General features: G+C 59.0%; 1 protein-coding gene across 1 annotated transcript in view; it reads right to left on the bottom strand.

Annotated features, from left to right (window-relative positions):
- LDLR (low density lipoprotein receptor) overlaps nt 1-17,684 on the bottom strand; it is a 34,642-nt gene that overhangs the window by 2,535 nt on the left and 14,423 nt on the right. Inside the window, exons 3-16 of the mRNA XM_075547221.1 lie at nt 17,066-17,188; nt 15,252-15,611; nt 13,546-13,668; nt 12,002-12,124; nt 10,143-10,262; nt 9,636-9,761; nt 8,511-8,682; nt 8,196-8,423; nt 6,516-6,634; nt 5,289-5,428; nt 4,597-4,738; nt 4,332-4,484; nt 2,983-3,165; nt 992-1,072 (exon numbers count right to left, since the gene is read on the bottom strand). Coding sequence (XP_075403336.1) covers nt 992-1,072; nt 2,983-3,165; nt 4,332-4,484; nt 4,597-4,738; nt 5,289-5,428; nt 6,516-6,634; nt 8,196-8,423; nt 8,511-8,682; nt 9,636-9,761; nt 10,143-10,262; nt 12,002-12,124; nt 13,546-13,668; nt 15,252-15,611; nt 17,066-17,188 — 2,193 coding nt within the window. The remainder of the gene's footprint in view (nt 1-991; nt 1,073-2,982; nt 3,166-4,331; nt 4,485-4,596; nt 4,739-5,288; nt 5,429-6,515; nt 6,635-8,195; nt 8,424-8,510; nt 8,683-9,635; nt 9,762-10,142; nt 10,263-12,001; nt 12,125-13,545; nt 13,669-15,251; nt 15,612-17,065; nt 17,189-17,684) is intronic.

The raw sequence follows: 17,684 nt of genomic DNA, 5'->3' as shown, positions 1-17,684 counted from the left end.
AACTTTCATCCAAACCACAATGAAGTAGTCCACACACACGCTTCAAAAGGGTCACAGAAAAACGGAGCTGAACAATGCCTGGGATCCTGTGAAGGTTTTGTGTTTGTTTTTTAATGTGAACTAGGGGGGGCTGTAGACTTTCTGCAGGAGGAGCCCTGCTGGATCACGCCGAGGCAGCAGTTTGAAGGCACCCTGCTCCAGGAAGCAAGTGGAGGCTTTCAGCCCCTGTGTGGTGTGTGGTCCTGGAGACCCACGGGGCGGGCGTACTTTGTCCGGTGGGGTCACTATGGGAACAAGGTGCTGCGGGACCGAGACATCTGCCTGTGTCTGCGGGTCGCCTCCCCTCGGGAGCAGCCGGGCCCAGGCTCCTTCTGGGAGCCGGGGCCCTGGGATTTTCAGTGTGTGGGGGGTGGGGGTGTCACTGGCTCCGCTCCACACTGGGCGACCGCCTCACTCCTGTTTTAACACCGCTGAGTAGACCCTCCTGTCCCTCATGGACAGCACTGCACCCCACCCCGGGTTCCGCACCTCATGCCTGCAGGGGCTGTGGAAGGTTCTGGCTGGGCCCAGGAAGCAGAGAAGAACCAGGCCCTGCTGAGTTGGGGTCACCATGGGGTCCGAGGAGGGTAAGGTTCTCAGCCGCTGCCTTGGTCACCCACAGCCAGAAGACAGCTGGGCACAGATACCGACCGGTTGTCTCCGAGCAGGCCGGGCTGGAGAACTCTCAGGGGCTACCCTCAGCACCTCTTGAGGGCGGGGGGGGCTTGTCCGTGCTGGCCCCTTCCTGCCTCCCAGGTTTGGGGCCCCCGCAGCAGCACGCCCTGTCCTCATCCCCGCCTGACACTGCCGGCTCGGCTTTGATCCCTGGATGCGCTAAGGGGACAGTGTCTTTCTTTCACAGCTGTGGTCCAGGAATTGGTGGTGACCAGGACGTGTGGTGCCCCCCCTCCCCCGATGTAGGGGCCTGGACGGGGTGGGTGGGGGCACTTACCGATGGGAAGGACGATGGTCAGCACTCCCACGTGTCCGGGCTTATCCTCATCGGCTCCTCTGCCGGCCACGTCGCCCAGGGCTGCGTGGAGGCAGAGAGTGAGGCTTGGGCCAGAGAAAGCAAAGACTAACGCTCCCGTAAAAACCCTGCCTCCAGCCCTTGTTTTTTTCAATATCAGAGCCACCAGGGGAGCGGCGCCCAAGTCTGAGCAATGACCGGGAAGTTCTCCCACCCCACAGCGACGCTGGGGAGGCTCGGGCGGGGCCCCTCGGGAAGATCTCAGAGAACGACCTTTGTGGAGGCAATCTCCCAGCTGGGCCAAGTCCCTGGTGGCAGGTTTCCACCCGGCTTTATGCTTTCATTTCACCGAAATGAGCATCTTCCCAAAAGGCCCACCTTCTGGCCTGGTAAGGCTCAACAGCGTCAGTGACCTGGATACATCCGCCCAAGTGAGGCACAGTTCGGTGCCCTTGAGGGTCATGGACCATCAGAGCCCCTGCCAATGAAGCCTTCATGTATCCCACGGTCAGACGGCCTGGCTCAGCCACGCGGGAGCCAAGTGACCACTAGACACTGCCATCAACTACCAGCACCGAACAGACGGTAACCGAAGAGGGGGCTACCTAGGTGGACTGATCATAGGGCATCTTCAGCCTCTGAGAGCGGCCCCTAAGAACCTTGTCGTAGGTACTTTAAAGCCACATTGGGAGCCTTGAGGACTTCCCCTCCCTCCCTCCCTCCTGCACCGGCTCCCTGTCCCTTCCCTCCTCCATGCCCTGGCCTCCCTGTGGAAGCCACTTTCCCTTTTCTTCCTTTTCCTCTGTAGTCACGGCGTCATCGGGGATTTACCATCCTGATCCTGAGGGCGACTGCTGAGCATGTCCCCAGAGGGCCTGACTGACTCGGTGCTCCTTCTTAAGGTCGCACGGCGGTGCCACACTGATTTCCATAGCGGCTGTGTGAGGCCACAGTCCCACCAGCGGCTATGAACACCCCAATCGTTCCACACCCCCTCCAGCATATGTATGTATATTTATATAGACAAGAGCGTTGGTGTGAGGTGGTTTTAATTTGTATTATCTTTATGGCCCAAGAACACGTCGAACATTCCTCCGTCTGAACCCTTCATGATAGTTGGCCACCTTCAGTAAACTGTCTAATGGCTTCTTGTGCCCACGTCCTAATTGGGTTACTGGTCGTTCTCTTCGTAAGGTGCTGAGGGGAGACGGTCCTCCCTGTACAGGCCGCCTTTAAGGAGCCCTGCTGGCACACTGTGCAGCCAACTAGAGGCCAGCAGTTCGGAGCTGCCAGCTCCTCCCAGGGGGAAGACCAGGCTTTCTGCCCCGGTCAGCATCTACAGCCTTGGGGACCCTGCAGGACAGTGCCGCTCTGTCCTCTAAGGTTGCTGCGAGTCAGAGCCGGCTCGATGGCGGTGGGTACAAAAGTGGACAAAGCAACGAACCGCTGGTCTTTAGCGGCGGCCCGGCCTGGGTGAATCAGGCTACCCAGAGAGGGCCTAAATGTCAGGACTCAAATAACATCTCTGAAAATAAAATTGTTGAAAATGCCCACGGTGAACAAAACACCAATACTAAACAAAGACACACTCGGCCTCTCTATCTCTGTACCCTCCTACCACCCGGCTTCCCATGCAACATGAACAGAGATGCGACTTGCTGGTCTGAACACACTGCACTCAAGGAGCTCCTGCTTCCTGAGATTTGGTGCCTCTTTAAATGCCCCACCCCGGGGGGCGGCCCAGTGGAAAGGGAGGCAGCGGACTGGCCGTGAGCCGGTTTCAGGCTTGCAGGCTCCTGTGCCTGGCACCTCCTGGGGTCTCCGAGTCCCCGTGTACAGGCTTTTTCTCAGGCCCAGGGTACAGGGAGGGCGCATGTCGGAAGCCAGGACGGCACCACGGCACTGGCTCTCACCAGCACACTCACAGGCTCACTTGTCCCCAAGAGTGGGGCAGGGGAGGGGGCAGTCCTCACCTTGCTGGGACATGGTGGCCACCTCTGCCGTGGTGAGACCAGGGCTGGTCGAGGGCTGCTTGGGGGTGCTGGGAGCTGGCGTGGTGGGCTCATGCTTCGGCCCCATGGCGGTAGAAGGATCCGTCTGCCTGACCGTGGGCTGTGCCGGGGAGGACTCCTGGGTGGTAGCAGCAGGTTCCGGCTCTGAGGAAACAGACCTTCCTTTGAGTGCCTGCTCTGAGAGTCCTGTGCTGCTCCCGGGAGGAGACCGGGGCCAACGGTGACAGAGAACGCCAACACAGGCCTCCCCGAAGCTCTACCTGGTATTGCTTTTGGGGGAGGGATACAGGGGTTACCAATATTACGGTGCCCAAACCCACAGCTGTTGAGTTGATTGTGACCCCGAGTGACCCTGTACGGTTCCCAAGGAGGAATGCCTCATCTTCCCCCCACGAAGAGGCCAGTGGGTTTCAAACCGCTGACCTCCGGGTAGGTAGCCTGGCCCTTTCGCCACTTCACCAGGCCTTTGTTACGCGCACACTGGCCCCAAGTGGAGACTTCCTCCGAGGGCGGGAAGCACCCGGGAAGGAGCTGTTCCCTCACATGACATGAGTGTCTGTAAGACCAACTCAAGGGGCCGGGAAAGGAGCCGTGTTTGTCTGCAGGCCCAGCCCAGTGCTGAGCACCCCCGGGGAGGGCATAGTCAGCCAGGTGCTACACACTGAGCTGTGGGCCCCCCCGCAAGAAAGATGGGCCGTCAGCTGGCCCCCACCACCACCACCCGCCTGCTATAGAGGTGGTTTCTTAGAATGTCAATAGGGCAGGATTCTGAGTGTCCCGTGTGTCTTCTCTGAGATACAGCCAGCAGGCAGAGACACCGAGCCGAAGCGAAGTTACCAAGGGGCATGGGTGCCCTTTCCGCAGAGCCGACTGAGAGGGAGCCCTGCCCCTGGCCGATAGATCCCCTGCATGCTGACCTCCAGCTCTGGACACTGCGAAAGTCGGCCCCTTGTGGCGTGTCTGTCATAGCGGCACAGAGAACCGAGTCCTCAAACTACGGCCCGCGGGCCACATGAGGCCTGCAGAGGACATTTATCCGCCCCCGCCCCTCGGTGTTTTTGCCCCATTTTTTTACTTCAAAATAAGATATGTGCAGTGTGTGTAGGAATTTGTTGATAGTTTTTTTGTGTTTTTTTTTTAAACTATAGTCCGGCCCTCCAGTGGATCTGAGGGACAGGGAACTGGCCCCCTGTTTAAAAAGTTTGAGGACCCCTGCCCTAGATAACAGAGGCAAGTCCAGCACCCACGAGTACTTGCATTTGTTGCCTACCCTCTCCCTCACCTCTGACAAGGCTGCTTGCGCCCCTTACCTGTGAGGCAGCCCCGCATGTCTGCGGCCAGCACCATGTTGTCGGGGCAGGCACAGGTGAATCTGGGCGAGTGGGAGTTGATCTGAGGGGCCGGGAGGCACAGATACTGGCAGCCACCATTGTGGAGGGGGTTCCTCTCGCACCAGTTCACTCCTGGGGTGGGGGGGGGAGAGACCTTCCTTAGTGAGGCCAGGAAACGCCAGGAGCCCCGGGAAGCCCAAGAGCAGCAGTGGAGGTGGGGAGCCCACCGGCCGGCCGGCCATACCTCTGGGCTGCGTGAGGTTGTGGAACAGCACCATGTCCTCCGGGGACAGAAGGTTCTCAGCCACCAAACTGACGTCCTGGCCTGTGAGGCGGTTGGCACTGAAGATGGCTTCATTGAGGATGTCCGTCCAGAATACCTTATCCTGCAGGAGCAGAACCAGCACCACTGACCCCGCAAGAACCCAGCGCACCGTCCCCAGCGCTACCAGAATCTGACCCCGGGAGCCCTTTGCTGGGGGGATCTGTCTCAAGCCAATGGAGGGTGTCCAGCAAGATGCCCCACTATGACAACCTGAGAGCCCCCAGAAATGGCCAGATGGGTCCTAGGTGGAGAACGCTTGGCATTTGTTGAGAACCAACTGCTTTTCTTTTGGCTGGTTTTGGTTTTTGTGACAGGGAGATAAAGCCAGATCTGAGACCGTGTCACCGTGGAGGGACGCTTTCCCGACCAGTCCTGGGGTGTCCAAACAGGACAAGGAGCATTAGCCTTAAAGCAGGGCTCCCTCGGGTTTTCTGAGGCTGTGAGTCTTTGTGGAAGCAGAAAGCCTCGTGTTTGTCCTGAGAGGCAGCCAGTGGGTTTGAACCACCAACTTTGTAATTGGCAGCTCCATAGCCTACCGTGCCCCAGGACTCCTTCCACAGGAAGATTGCTCATCAACAGCTGGGGGTGGGCGCTCACCCCACCCTCCTCACCTCAAAGATGGCCAGGGAGAATGGGTGGGCCAGCCGTTTCTCATCTGCTAGAATGGTCTTCCGGTTCCTGCCGTTGACATCGATGCTGGAGATGGAGTGAAGCTTGGAGTCGACCCAGTAGAGGCGGCCGCTGGAGAGATCTAGGGCACATGAGTGGGCAGGCAGAGGTCACGGGCTGATGCCAGAGGGGCCTTTGGACTTGGCCATCCCGGTCCCCTGGGGGTCTGACACCGCCCTCCGCAGCAGGGAAGCAGGACTGTCTGATTTGAGCGGGAGCCACGTGCTGGGGCTTCCTCCCAGTGGTCCCCCCCATCCCTCTGCCACTGGGAGATGTTGAACTGTGGGTTAGGCAACCCTTTAAACTTTGACCCGAGACCACGCCTAGAGGTCGCTTTACAGCCAAATAACAGATTGGCTCATAAAATAAACACGATCACCCACCAGCATCGTGCTCAAAAAAAAAAAAAATCTATCTGAGACGGGGTGGCCAGTATTTACTTGCAAGCACAGCTGGTGATGGGCGGGGAGCTAACGGAAGGGGAAAGGCACGACCGGAAAGGGAGCAATGAGGACCGCACGATGGGGCCGCTGTCGCTGAGCCACACACCGTGTGCGCCAGGCGCTGATGCTGTATGCCCACGCTGCCCACGGGCACAGCGGTGGGCACGATATAGAAGTGGTTCAACGGGGCCTGACCCACTGCGTAAACTTTCAACAAAACCACAGTCACATGTTCAAAGAAACGTCACCCCAGGAACACGGGGGATGAAATATGGGGGACCAAGGGGGCGGCGCCCCAGGAAGATGCTTCAATGGCATGAAGACAATGCACAACGTCCATGGGAAGATTCCGTCGCCTTTGACGTCCGTTTTCATGCACGTTTGTTTGTTTGTTTATTTTTTAATTTTTGAAAATAAAACATTTTTGGTTTAAAATTTTTTTTTTAATTCTTTAAAAAAATTTTTTTTTTCATACACTTTTTGAAGAGTCCCCTTGTCCCTGTCTGGATTGCTGAGATAGCCAATCTTAGGTCCATGTTTCCATTTCAAAAAGCAAACCTACGAGAGGTCTTCTTTCAGAGACAGACCAGCCCGCGTAACAGGAAGCGCGCAGGGCGCTGGGGGTTAGTCAGGAGCTGGTGGTCCCGCCACCTCGGCGAGAAGTGCCTTTGAACCCCTAGCCTGTCCCCGACCCCCTCCGCACCCCCCGCAAGGCCACCGTCATACCCAGAGTGATGCCATTGGGCCACTGGATGTCTTCCGTCACCAGCGAGTAGATGTCCACGCCGTTCAGGCCCCCCTTCTTGATCTTGGCGGGGGTGCCCCAGTCTGTCCAGTACATGAAGCTGGAGGGGTGGGCAGGGAGGACAGGGCATCAAAACGCGCGTTATAGGAGGTTCCCTGTGACACCCAAGAACAGCTTCTCCGGCAAACAGCCGTGGGGTTCATGCTCTCTGCATGCCCAGACTTCCGGCCTGGGACCCGCACCCTGAACTCTGCTCCCCGGGCAGCACCAACACCATGACAAGAGCCCCCCCCCCAAGCGAGCGACAAGTCGACAGAGGCAAATCCTGTCACCTCTGCAAAGACCCGGCAGTTCGTGGGGGACTGTCGGGGAACGGGCCCTCAGAGTCACTGCGGGAGCAGGGCCTACGACTCGTGCCTTGTAGGGCAACTTGACCGTGATGCACCCGAGTTTACACCCTCAGAGCGAGAAGCCGGCCTCTAGCGATCAGTCCCCCCACAGAAGAACCACCAAGACTGGAGTTCAGGGACACTCTGCATGAGGCAGCAAAGGACAAACGTGCCCTGCACCGAGACCAGGGCATTAGAATCCGGCTCAGCAACAAGCCACTGCCCAGGCCTGGGAAGGAGCCAGGCAGAGTACAGCTCAGGCCTCCCAGCCCTCCATCCAGTCTGGTGGCTCTCTGTTCAAGTCCCTCTCCTTGCAGGTGTGTTGTCCCCCAACAAAGGCTCCCTTAGCACCCCCCATTGCCTCGTTCCGTCTCGCCCCTCCTCCAGCCGCTCCTCAGCCAGAGTTATGCCCACAGATGGATTCTCCAGCATGCTCTCACCTGCTCCACCACCTTGGTCTCCCCAGGCCAGCGCTCACCCCACATCCTCTCCTCCAGCAGGTTCCCTCTCCTCCAACGTCTTTCCCTCTTGCCCCGTTCCCCCACCCATAGTGCTTCTGTACCCCTTTACGTGCCCCCCTCCCAGAAGTCAGCTCGCCTCCCACTGTTAGCTCCCCAAACCAAACACTCGCTTCTTCCAACTCTAGCTGCCAAGAGCAGCTGCCCGCCGGGGTTTGCCAAAGGCCCCTGTGAAATCGCTGTAAAAGCCTGCATCCGCTCTGCTGAGGTGGCAGCTGTGGCCTGGCAGGTGCAGAGTTCGTGGGGAGGGGCGGGGGCACTGATCCCTGTGTCAGGGGTGTGCAGCTGCTGAGTCAGCCTGGAGGGCCACGGTCCCCAGCTTCCCCTTCCCCGCACTCCGCAACTTCTGGCTGCAGTCAGCCCTCGGAAACAGGCTGTGGAATGCTATCCCAAGGGCAAGGAAAACCGGGTCCCTGTCTGTTTCCACCAAGAGTGAGCTGATCCTCGTGGTGCCCAAGTGTGTGGGGCAGCCCTGGGGGTTCATTCCCCTGGGCAGCGCCAATGGTGCAGGTGCTCAGTGGCTAAAATAAAGGCTGGAAGGTCCAGTCAACTTCCACAAAGTCGACCACTTGGATGCTGGGGGACACAGCCTCACAGTGACCCGGGTGATCACCAGGGGTCAATGTGGACCCGGGGAAAATGGCTTGCCCGACAGGTTTCTGACAGCACAGGCCTGTGGCCACCTCCTGCCAGCAGCTTGGGGCAGTCCCCATGAGCTCAGCTTTCTTCCCTCCTCCACTTTGGAAACACCCACCCATGCGTGGGATCCACCACAATGGCCCTCGGCTTCGAGTCTTTCTCTGTGAACAGCGTCTTCCTCTTCACGCCCTTGGTGTCAGCCACAGAGATGGTGCCGAGGACAGAATCGGTCCAGTATATGTGGCCATGGACCCAGTCCACGGCCAGCCCGTCGGGGGCCTGCAGGTCCCTGCTGATGACGGTGTCGTAGGAAGAGAAGCCGTGGGCTCCGTCGAGCTGGGTGCTGCGGGACGAGGGAGGAGAGCGAGCAGGTGTCAGGCGGGGAACTGTCACGGTGCCAAGAGCCAGGAGTGCTCAGGGCAGGGCTCACCTGTAGATCTTCCTCTGAGACAGATCGGACCAGTAGACTCTGTTGCTGGCCACTTCCGTGTCCAGGGCGACCACGTTCTTCAGGTTGGGGATGAGGCTGGTGTACTCGCTACGGTCCAGTGTCATCTTCCTCACCTCGTGGCGGTTGGTGAAGAAGAGGTAGGCGATGGTGCCTGCAGGCGAGGGAGGGCAGTCAGGGGGCATGGAGGGCCCCCACCATCTGTGCACATCACCCCAAGCTCTGAGCAAACCAGCAGAGACACACTCGGGAACATGAGGTGGGCCCCCAAATTTTGCATTTTTAGAAGACGGAGGTGGAGAATGAGCAGCAGCTAACCTTTAAGGAGTCCCTGAGTGACGGAAAGAGCCCTGGTGGCAGTGGTGATGCCTTGAGCTGCTTATCCAGAAGGTTGGCAGTTCTACACCACCAGCCGCTCCTTGGGAGCAACAGGCTTTCTGCTCACCTACAGAGTCACAGTCTTGGTAACTCGCAGGGGCAGGTCTAGCCTGTCGTACCGGGTCACTGAGTTGTCATTGACTCGATGCCAGTGAGTGTGTTTGTTTGCTTTGAGTTTGAGAGGTAGAAGGAGCCCAGGGGCACGTCCACTCTGTCCTGCGGGGTCACTGGGGTAGTAGTGGCTCCCACAGCGGAGGGTGCAAACTGCAAACTGGGAACAGGCTCACTGTGCACTGGGAGGGTGGCAGCTTGAGCCCACCCCAGGTAACTAGGAGGAAAGGTCTGGTGATCTATTTCTCTTGGTCGCTGTAAGGAGCAGTACTCTGAAAACCCCTTAAACCAACACACGGGCTCCACCCTGACGGTGCACACTCTCAGCAGCGGGTGCACTGGCCACTCCGGGCCGTGGACTTCCACCGCTTACCCCTAAAACTGCCCAGGCAAGGAGGCCCCGGCATGTGGGCAGCCTCACGGGCCAGCCCGACCACGCCAGGCACGTGGAGCCGAGCCGCTCACCCACCTGAGCACGGGCTCTGCCGCCCAGGCCAATCTATTCGGTCCCTTTGACGCCCACAGCCAAGTCCAAATGATGAAACTGCCCACGGCCTTGGCTTTCCCCTGTGGCCAAGGCAACCCCTCCCGCCTGGCTCCCATCCTCCACGTGCTCACCGATGGCCTTGCAGGACCCGGTGTGGGGGTCCAGCTGGAAGCCCTCATGGCACTCACACTTGTAGCCCCCCTCGAGGTTCACGCAGACCTGGCTGCAGCTGTCGGGGTCCTGGCACTCGTCGATATCTGCACGTGGTGGTTCAGAGGGGAGACCGACCTTAGACAAGCCTTACAGGCTTCGGGACAGACACACACACACACACAGCCCATCTCCTCCGAGCCAGGTCTCGGGCAGGCTCCATAAGCAGCCCCTCCAGTGGCAACTCCAGCCTCCATGTTCCCATTGGGGCACGGCCTTAACTGAGCTGTCACATCCATCCCACTGGGGAGCCATGCTGAGAGCCATAGATGCTCACGGGGCCAGGCTGCAGCCTCTGCTCCCCACTGAGCATCTCCCCAAGTCCCCTTTGGAGGAGGAAACCGGGGCTCAGAGTTCTAGCCCCCAGGCAGCTCCCTGCTTCCCCAAACTCCACTTCAGGGAGGCAGAGTCCGCTCCCTGGAGCTCACCTTCACATCTCCTCTGGTCCACCAGCCGGAAGCCCCCGGGGCAGAGACACTCGTGGCCAATCTTGAGGTCCTGGCAGATGTGGGAGCAGCCTCCCTTGTTGTCCAGACACTCGTTGGTACCTGAGGCCCACAGGGGAGGGAGAGGACAGACCCTAGGGTCAGACTGAGGTCTCCAGCCCTCCTGTGCCCTGCCGCTCCACAATCAGAGTCCCTAACAGCTCGAGTGCCTTGGAAAAAAGGCCTGGTGATCCATCAGCCTTGGAAAGCTACTTCCTCACTGTCGTTTTGCTGCTGTGATGATGCAAATATCTGATCGGCAGGATGCATTTTCACTGTTACAAATTGGACATCATGAAACATAATTAAAGTCTATTGACTAATCACAAAACCATATGCAATTATATGTTGTGGAATATTTGTGTTTTCCGATAGTCTTAGATGACCCCTGTGAAAGGGTTATTTGACCCCCAAAGGGGTCGTGACCCACAGGTTGAGAACCGCTGTTCTAGAATCTTCCATACTCAGTGTCCAACTTTCCCGTGCACACGCTGCAGAGAGCACACCATGGCGTGGGTCAGGCCGACCTCAGTCCTCAAAGGAGCATCTTTGCCCTTCGATGCTCGGGCTCCTGACTCTGACCTCTCAGAGGCCCACAGCTGACCACAGTGGCGTCGCCCACCTGACTTGCCTCCTCCCCATGTGGCTGAACGGGCACGGTCCCATTTCACAGCAGAGCAAACGGAGACCGGACCAGGGAGTGCACCGGGGCTCACTCTCCCGCAGCTGGAACCCATGGCAGTTCGTTCCAGAACCTACACGCTGCCCCTCTGCCCTAGGGGATGGGCCAAATCGACCTGCCACCTGCCTCTGACAGCCCTTAGGGGGCCAAGCACAGTGAACAGTCACAGCTTTCAGTCCTTGGGGGGAAAAGAGACTCAAAAGAAAATTAACCTTTGGGGACACAGCACGAGATGCGATTCAAAACCAGGACCAGGCGACAGACCAAGTCCTGGGGAAGCCAGCCAGGCGCCCTGGTGGTGCCGCAGTTAGGTACTGTGCGGGTAAGGGAAGGGTCGGCAGCAGGAAGCCCCCCCACAAGTGGCTGCGAGGGGGAAAGGCAGGTGAGGCAGTTGGAGCCGTCTACGCGGACAGCCTCGGGAGGCAGCCAGCTCAGTCCCTCAGCCTCAGACTTCTTGGCCGAGAGAACCACTATTCAGTAGCTGCAACAGAGTCCGCAGCACGGAAGGCGCCCTGGTGGCCGCGTGGGCTATGTGTTGGGCTCCTAACCAGAAGGCCTGCACTTGGAAACCACCAGTAGCACCGAGGGAGAAAAACGAGGCCGTGTGCTCCTGTCAAGATGTACAGACAACCCAGGGGGCAGTTCCACTCTGTCCTATTGGGTCCCCTCGAGTTTGGTTTCCTGCCTGAACCTGCCCAGGAATATCGGTCAACTCCGACTCCAGACCCGGTTCTGCCTGCTTGAGGAACTTTTGGAGGCCCGGGCCCTAACACCGCACTATCCTCATGACAAACAGCGAGAGTCCAGAGAGAGGCAGGCTTCGGAGGCAAAGAATGCACATGCATCTCCCGAAGCCCCTGGTTAGTGCCCACAGCTCCGAGGGCACCACCACAGGCGGCCCGGAGCTTCGGAAATGGTGCATGCTTCCTCGACACCCCCAGGAGCTGTGAGCAATGACCGTCCCGTCGGACCGAAGTGAAAACGGAGGCTCAGAAGCCAAGTCACTCCTCGCCATCCCACCCAGAGCCCTTGGTCAGCATCACCAGGCCCTCTCCATAGGGACCCCCAAGCACCACAACCATGCCCCGCCCCCGAGGGCCGCCTGCACCCAGGGACTCACCGCACTCCTTGAGGGGCTCGTCCGACCAGTCCCGGCAGTCCCTGGCTGAGTTGCACACTTTGTCCATGGTGATGCATTCGCCACTGTGGCATTTGAACTTGTCGGGTCCCTCGCACAGCGTCACTGCAAGATCCAGAGACGGGGGTCAGGGGCTTCTGAGAGCGGAGAAGTCTCTCCCAGGAATCCATGAGAACATATGCATTCGTAGAACGCAGAGGGACGGACCCCACCACCACCCACGGCCCAGTGGGCATCACTCCAGCAGAGAAACTCAGCAGCCTCTGACCCACGCCTTTAACCAAAGCGTGATGCACACACAGCCCACGTGGCGTCGTTCTGCAAACGTGGACTCTCCGGTCCTCTCTCAGAAGAGCGGGGCCCATCGCTGACCTAAACTACAGCGGCCGCCTTTCCCCAGCCATTCTCTCCAGTGCCTGCCATCGAGCCGATGCTGACACAGAGCAGAACTGCCCCTGTGGGTTTCCAAGACTGGAATGCTTTCTGGGAGGGGAGCGCCTCGCCTTGCTCCCGCAGAGCGGCGAGTGGTTTCAAACTGCTGGCTTTGCAGTCTGATTGGCAGCCCAACGAGGCCACCAGGGTTCCTTCCGCACACCACGGTTGTTGTCCTTAGGCGCTTGGAGGGGGGTTCCAGTTGTTAGGGACGCTGCACAACAGACCAAAGCCCTGCCGGGTCCTGCGCCACCTTCACGATTATTCCCACGTCTGAGCCCCATGAGGCAGCCACTGCCCATCCATCTCGTCAAGAAATCCCTCTCCTTGCCGAAGCATGTCCTTTTCCAGGGACTTGTTTCTCTGAAAACCTGTCCCAGGTATGTGAGAGGATGTCTTGCCACCCTGGCCTCTCTGGGGCACTCTGGCTGTCTTCTTCCAAGGCAGATCTGTGGTTCTTCTGGTGGCCCGGGATCTTCCGTATTCTTGGCCAACGCCATACTTCCAACGCACCTATTCTTCAGGCTTCCTCATTCAATGTCCAACTTTCCCGCGTGGATGAGACCAGCCTGCACCATCAGGCACCCACGACCCTGATTCCTGGGCTCGCCACCCCCTCTATGGGTGGACGCTGCTTGTTTCTGATTCCTAAGGCGACACCTCTTCATCAACCTGCCCCTTTCTCTTAGCGTGGAGGCCGCCAGCTTCCTGTGTGGCAACCCTTGTGCTTCTGGGATCCACCATGGGCCCACCTTCCAGCTGAGGATTAATTCCCCAGGCGTTGACCTCGGGGTTCGCCCGCTTTCCCCTCTTCGGACGATGCTGCCGGGATCATCTCAGAGCACGGATCAGCCAGCTGGCTTGTAAGCTCTGAAAACTATCTGAGGAGGTGCTGTGTTACCCTGGAGCCAGGAGCTCTGTGCACGGCCGTCTGGGTGGATCCCCCAGGCCTGCGGGGGGAGGTGCTCTTAGTGAGGGGGCCTGGAGTCCCAGGGGACGTCAAGTCATGAAGCCACCAGCAGCATGCTCTCTGGCGTGGCCCTGTGCGGCTCTGTGGGGGGAGCGGACGCCGGGGGCGGGGGCGCGGCACTCACCGTTGACACAGCCCAGCTCGTCACTCAGGTCCTTGCAGTCATGTTCCCTGTCGCACTGCCGGCTGCCATGGATGCAGGTCCCGTCGTCACACCGGAACTCGTCGGGCCGGCACGTGGCCACGGCTGGAAATGACACGGGGAAGAGCAAGGGTTGACATGGGTTTCCCTTTCACAGGCGTGTGTGTGTCCCACCCCCCACCTTGCCGGGCCTCAGTTTCCCCGTCTGTGAGGCATGGGAGCAGGTGAAGCTACCTCAGGGGCGAGTAAACGACTTTGTGTCCCGTTTCAGGACGGAGCACGTGCACCCCCCTCCCCCGCCCCAACAGTGTTCCAAATGAGTTGGTGGTGGTGGTGTGCTGTCTGAGTCGATTCTGACTCAATGCGGCCACATGTGAGCCTCCCGTGTGACAGGGAGGGCAGAACTGTCCCCTGTAGGACAAAGCAGAACTGCCCCCGGGGTTTGCAAGCTCCTAAACCTCTCCAGAGGCCGACAGCCCCATCTTTCTCCCCCACACCCTGAGTGGCTGGTGGCTGTAGGGGGTTGAAATCCCTTTGGGTTCATCCCAGGGCTCCTCCAAACAAGGTCCAATTACGGGTCACGATGGAAACCCCTCCCCTCCACACACAGACAATCCCCTCTGGATTCACAGCGCTTCTGACACGTCGATGCGGACTCCTGCTGAGTCTATGTGGGTCCCCATCGAAGTGTCAACCTCACTTTTCCTCGGAGGCACCTGCGGGGGGCAGGGGGGAGCTCACACCCGCAACCTTTTCAGGAGCAGCTGAGCACGACCAGGGCTGGGACCACCGGGAGCCCCTCCTAAGGAGTTGGCACCAACCGAACCCCAGCGAGAGCTCAGGCTGTGACCTTGAAGAAACAGCCACGCCTGCCTCTAGTGCCTCTGGGTGAGGGGCCTCCAGCCCACAGACTTTCGCCACCAGTTGAGCACGTAGTGGTCTGGGACACCCGGGGCCCTCGGTTCTAACACAAGAACATCTCCACCCGGGGAGCCGGAGCCCAAGCTATGAGCGCCAGGGCTTCGAACCCAGCTCCTTGGAATAAAGATGCGGCCCAGAGAGAGACTGCGCCTCTGGAAAGTACAGTGTCCTAGATCAGTGGTTCTCAACCTTCCTCACGCCGCGACACTTTCGTACAGTTCCTCATGTGGTGGTGACCCCCAACCATATCGTTATCTTCATTGCTACTTCATCACGGTCATTTTGTTACTGTGATGAATCGGGCAACCCCTGGGAAAGCGTCGATCGACCCCCTAAAGGGGTCGGGACCCACAGGTTGAGAACCACTGTCCTGGAGGGTCGCTGTGAGTCAGAAGCTTTTTTTAGGTTCCTCATCTCCGGAGATCTTAGGCACCACCTCCCATGGGGCTACTCAACTTGAAGTAAAACCTAAGATGCCCCAGCTGCCTGCACGTGCTCGGTGCCCTAGGGGACTGGACTCCCCACATCCCGCCCAGGTCAACGCAATGAGACGCCATTCGCTGGAGTGGGCAGGGAGACCATGAACTGGGGAGAAAGACTCCTGAGTCAAGGTCACACAGGCCCAGCCTGGGACCAGGATCATTCCTGGGCGGTTGATACTACTGTCTCCCTCACATGATCATCAAGGTTGGGGTGGGGGGCGCTCCCTGAACCACCTAGAGAGGCTGCCCAGCAGCAGCCCCTTGGTACCCAGGACCTGGCCCTACCGCAGCCTTCCTCGTCGGACTTGTCTCTGCAGTCAGGGCCGCCGTCACAGTGCCAGCTGGCATGGATACACTCCCCGCTGCCACAGTGGAACTCCAGGGCGGAGCAGGGCCCCGTGTCTTGGCTCTTGCAGCCCCACTCGTCCGAGCTGTCCTTGCAGTCCGCGTCGCCGTCGCAGATCCAGAGGTCAGGGATGCAGGCAGAGGAGTTGCACTGGAAGTAGGCGGGGCCGCACGTGGTCACGGGGCAGTTGACCTCGTCTGAGCCGTCCGTGCAGTCCTCTTCCGAGTCACAGACGAACTGCGGCGAGATGCACTTGCCGTCCTGGCAGCGGAACTCGTCGCCAGAGCACGTCTTGGGAGCTGAGGGGCGGGAAGAGGAAGACCCAGTCACCATGGAGACCCACCACCGGCCCCTTCTTTCTTGTAGTCGCTGGCTGGCTCTAGACCACCCAGCCTGGTACAGGGGGATGGAGACCTGACCTTAAGTCGAGGCTGCAAACCAAGTGATATGCTTAGTTTTCCTGGCAGGGCAGTCGGCCCGGCCATCCCTCAGGCTATAAGAGCCATGTGGGACACAGAGCAAGGTCCCGGGACCCTGGGAGACCACCTCCAAGATCTCTGTCTGAGGAGGCTGCCAAGGCCAGACGTGTTGGCGATTGTGCCACAGAGACTCGCAAGAGGAGCAGTGCTGAGACAATGGTGTTCCTTGTCTCCATCTGGCCTGAGATTGTGGGACTGGAAGGCGGAGCAACAAACTGAGGAGCGGAGGTAGACATGGCTGCTGCCTGCGGAGACTAACGTCTGTCTCCTGTGTCCTGATCCTGCCTTGTGGTATCTGTTAACTTCCCTGGTAGACCCTCTTCGTCCCGAGTACGGTCTGTGACCCCTGTGGGGCGACGGCACTGACATCCAGCACCCAGTGGAGTGGGGTGAGCGGAACGGTTGGTGTCAGAACAGGTACAGCAGGCTGGAGGATGAAGGCACACCTGACCTCTCTGTCTCTCGGTCAATAGGGGAAGCCAGAGGTGGTCAGGGATGGCCCCCCTGCTGTTCACCACAGGGAGATGGTGCCATGAAGCGGCCTGGCTGGCCAGTGTGCATCTGGAGGGCACACAGGCTGATGGTCAAGGTCCTGCCAGCTGAGCCATGGCCAGGGCAGCACCCGCCTGACTTTCAACACGGCCAAGCAGTAGCTCCTCTCTGGGTCCCAGTTTCCTCATCAGCACATGCTTTCCTGGACGATTGTGACAACACAATCTCAGGTGGCCGGCACACAGCCAGAGCCAGACAGAAGCCACGACCCCACAACCGGCTCCCAAGCGCCTTCTTGCCAAGGATTCTGGGCCATATTGCTGCTCCCACCCCCATCTTCTTCTTTAGTAAAAAACATAGAGAACAAAACACTGCCCACATTTTCACGGGCATAATTTAGCGACACGGATTATGCTCACCAAATCACACACCCAACACTAGTGCCCATTTCCTGGTTTTTCTCAGTGCCCCTGAAGCAGTGATTCCACTCCTGCGCCCCTTCCTCCTGTCCCTGGTGACCGGGGTCGCCCCACATTATTGGTCTGCTTGCACACAGGACCTCTAGCCCGGTGACACTCTCTGAGTCCCAGTGGTTGATGGGTGGTTGGGTAGAGGAGGCAGCATGCATCCCTGCTCCTGGTCAAGGGATGCGTTGATAGACGTGTAAGGCAGCCTGGGAGGAAAGCGGGGCTGCCCCTCCAGAGGCGGGATACGTGTGTGCACCACACCCGGGAAGCCCAAACTGGGCCGAGCCACCCTGTGGGGGGTCCAGACTCACTCACCACAGTCTAGTTCGTCTGAACCATTCTCGCAGTCCACTTGGCCATCGCATCTCCAGAACTGAGAAATGCAGCGGTTGATGCGGCCCCCACAGCTGAAGTCACTGGCCTTGCAGGTGACAGACACTATGGGGGATACGGGACCAAACTTGAACTCAGAGAAGACTAGTCCACCTCGCCAGCCCCATCTTTGCAAAATCCACAAAACTCAATGCCATCGAGTCAATCCTGGCTCACAGGGACCTGGGGGGGGGGGGGCAGGCGGGGACTGCCCCATGGGTGTATGAGGCCGTCACGCTTTGACTGGGGCACTAAGCCATTTCCTCCCAAGGTCACACTCTTGACCTTGCGATTAGCAAGCCCAGTGTGTGATGCATGACACCACCAGGCAGGGCTGCCGTCCTAGTTCAATGTTCTCTCTCTGCCTCCCAGGGAGCGCCATCCGTCCATCCAGCCATCCATTTAACCAACCAATCATCCATCTACCCATCCATCCATCCATCCGTCTATCTAACCAACCAATCACCCACCCATCCATCCACCCGACCACCCATCCATCCATCATCCATCCAACCACCCATCCATCCATTTAACCAACCAATCATCCATCTACCCATCCATC

The sequence above is a fragment of the Tenrec ecaudatus genome, chromosome 1 (genome assembly GCF_050624435.1).
Source record: "Tenrec ecaudatus isolate mTenEca1 chromosome 1, mTenEca1.hap1, whole genome shotgun sequence".
NCBI classification, from domain to species: domain Eukaryota; kingdom Metazoa; phylum Chordata; class Mammalia; order Afrosoricida; family Tenrecidae; genus Tenrec; species Tenrec ecaudatus.
The sequence above is the reverse complement of the archived record's forward strand: the minus strand, read 5'-3'. Positions and strand labels throughout refer to the sequence as shown.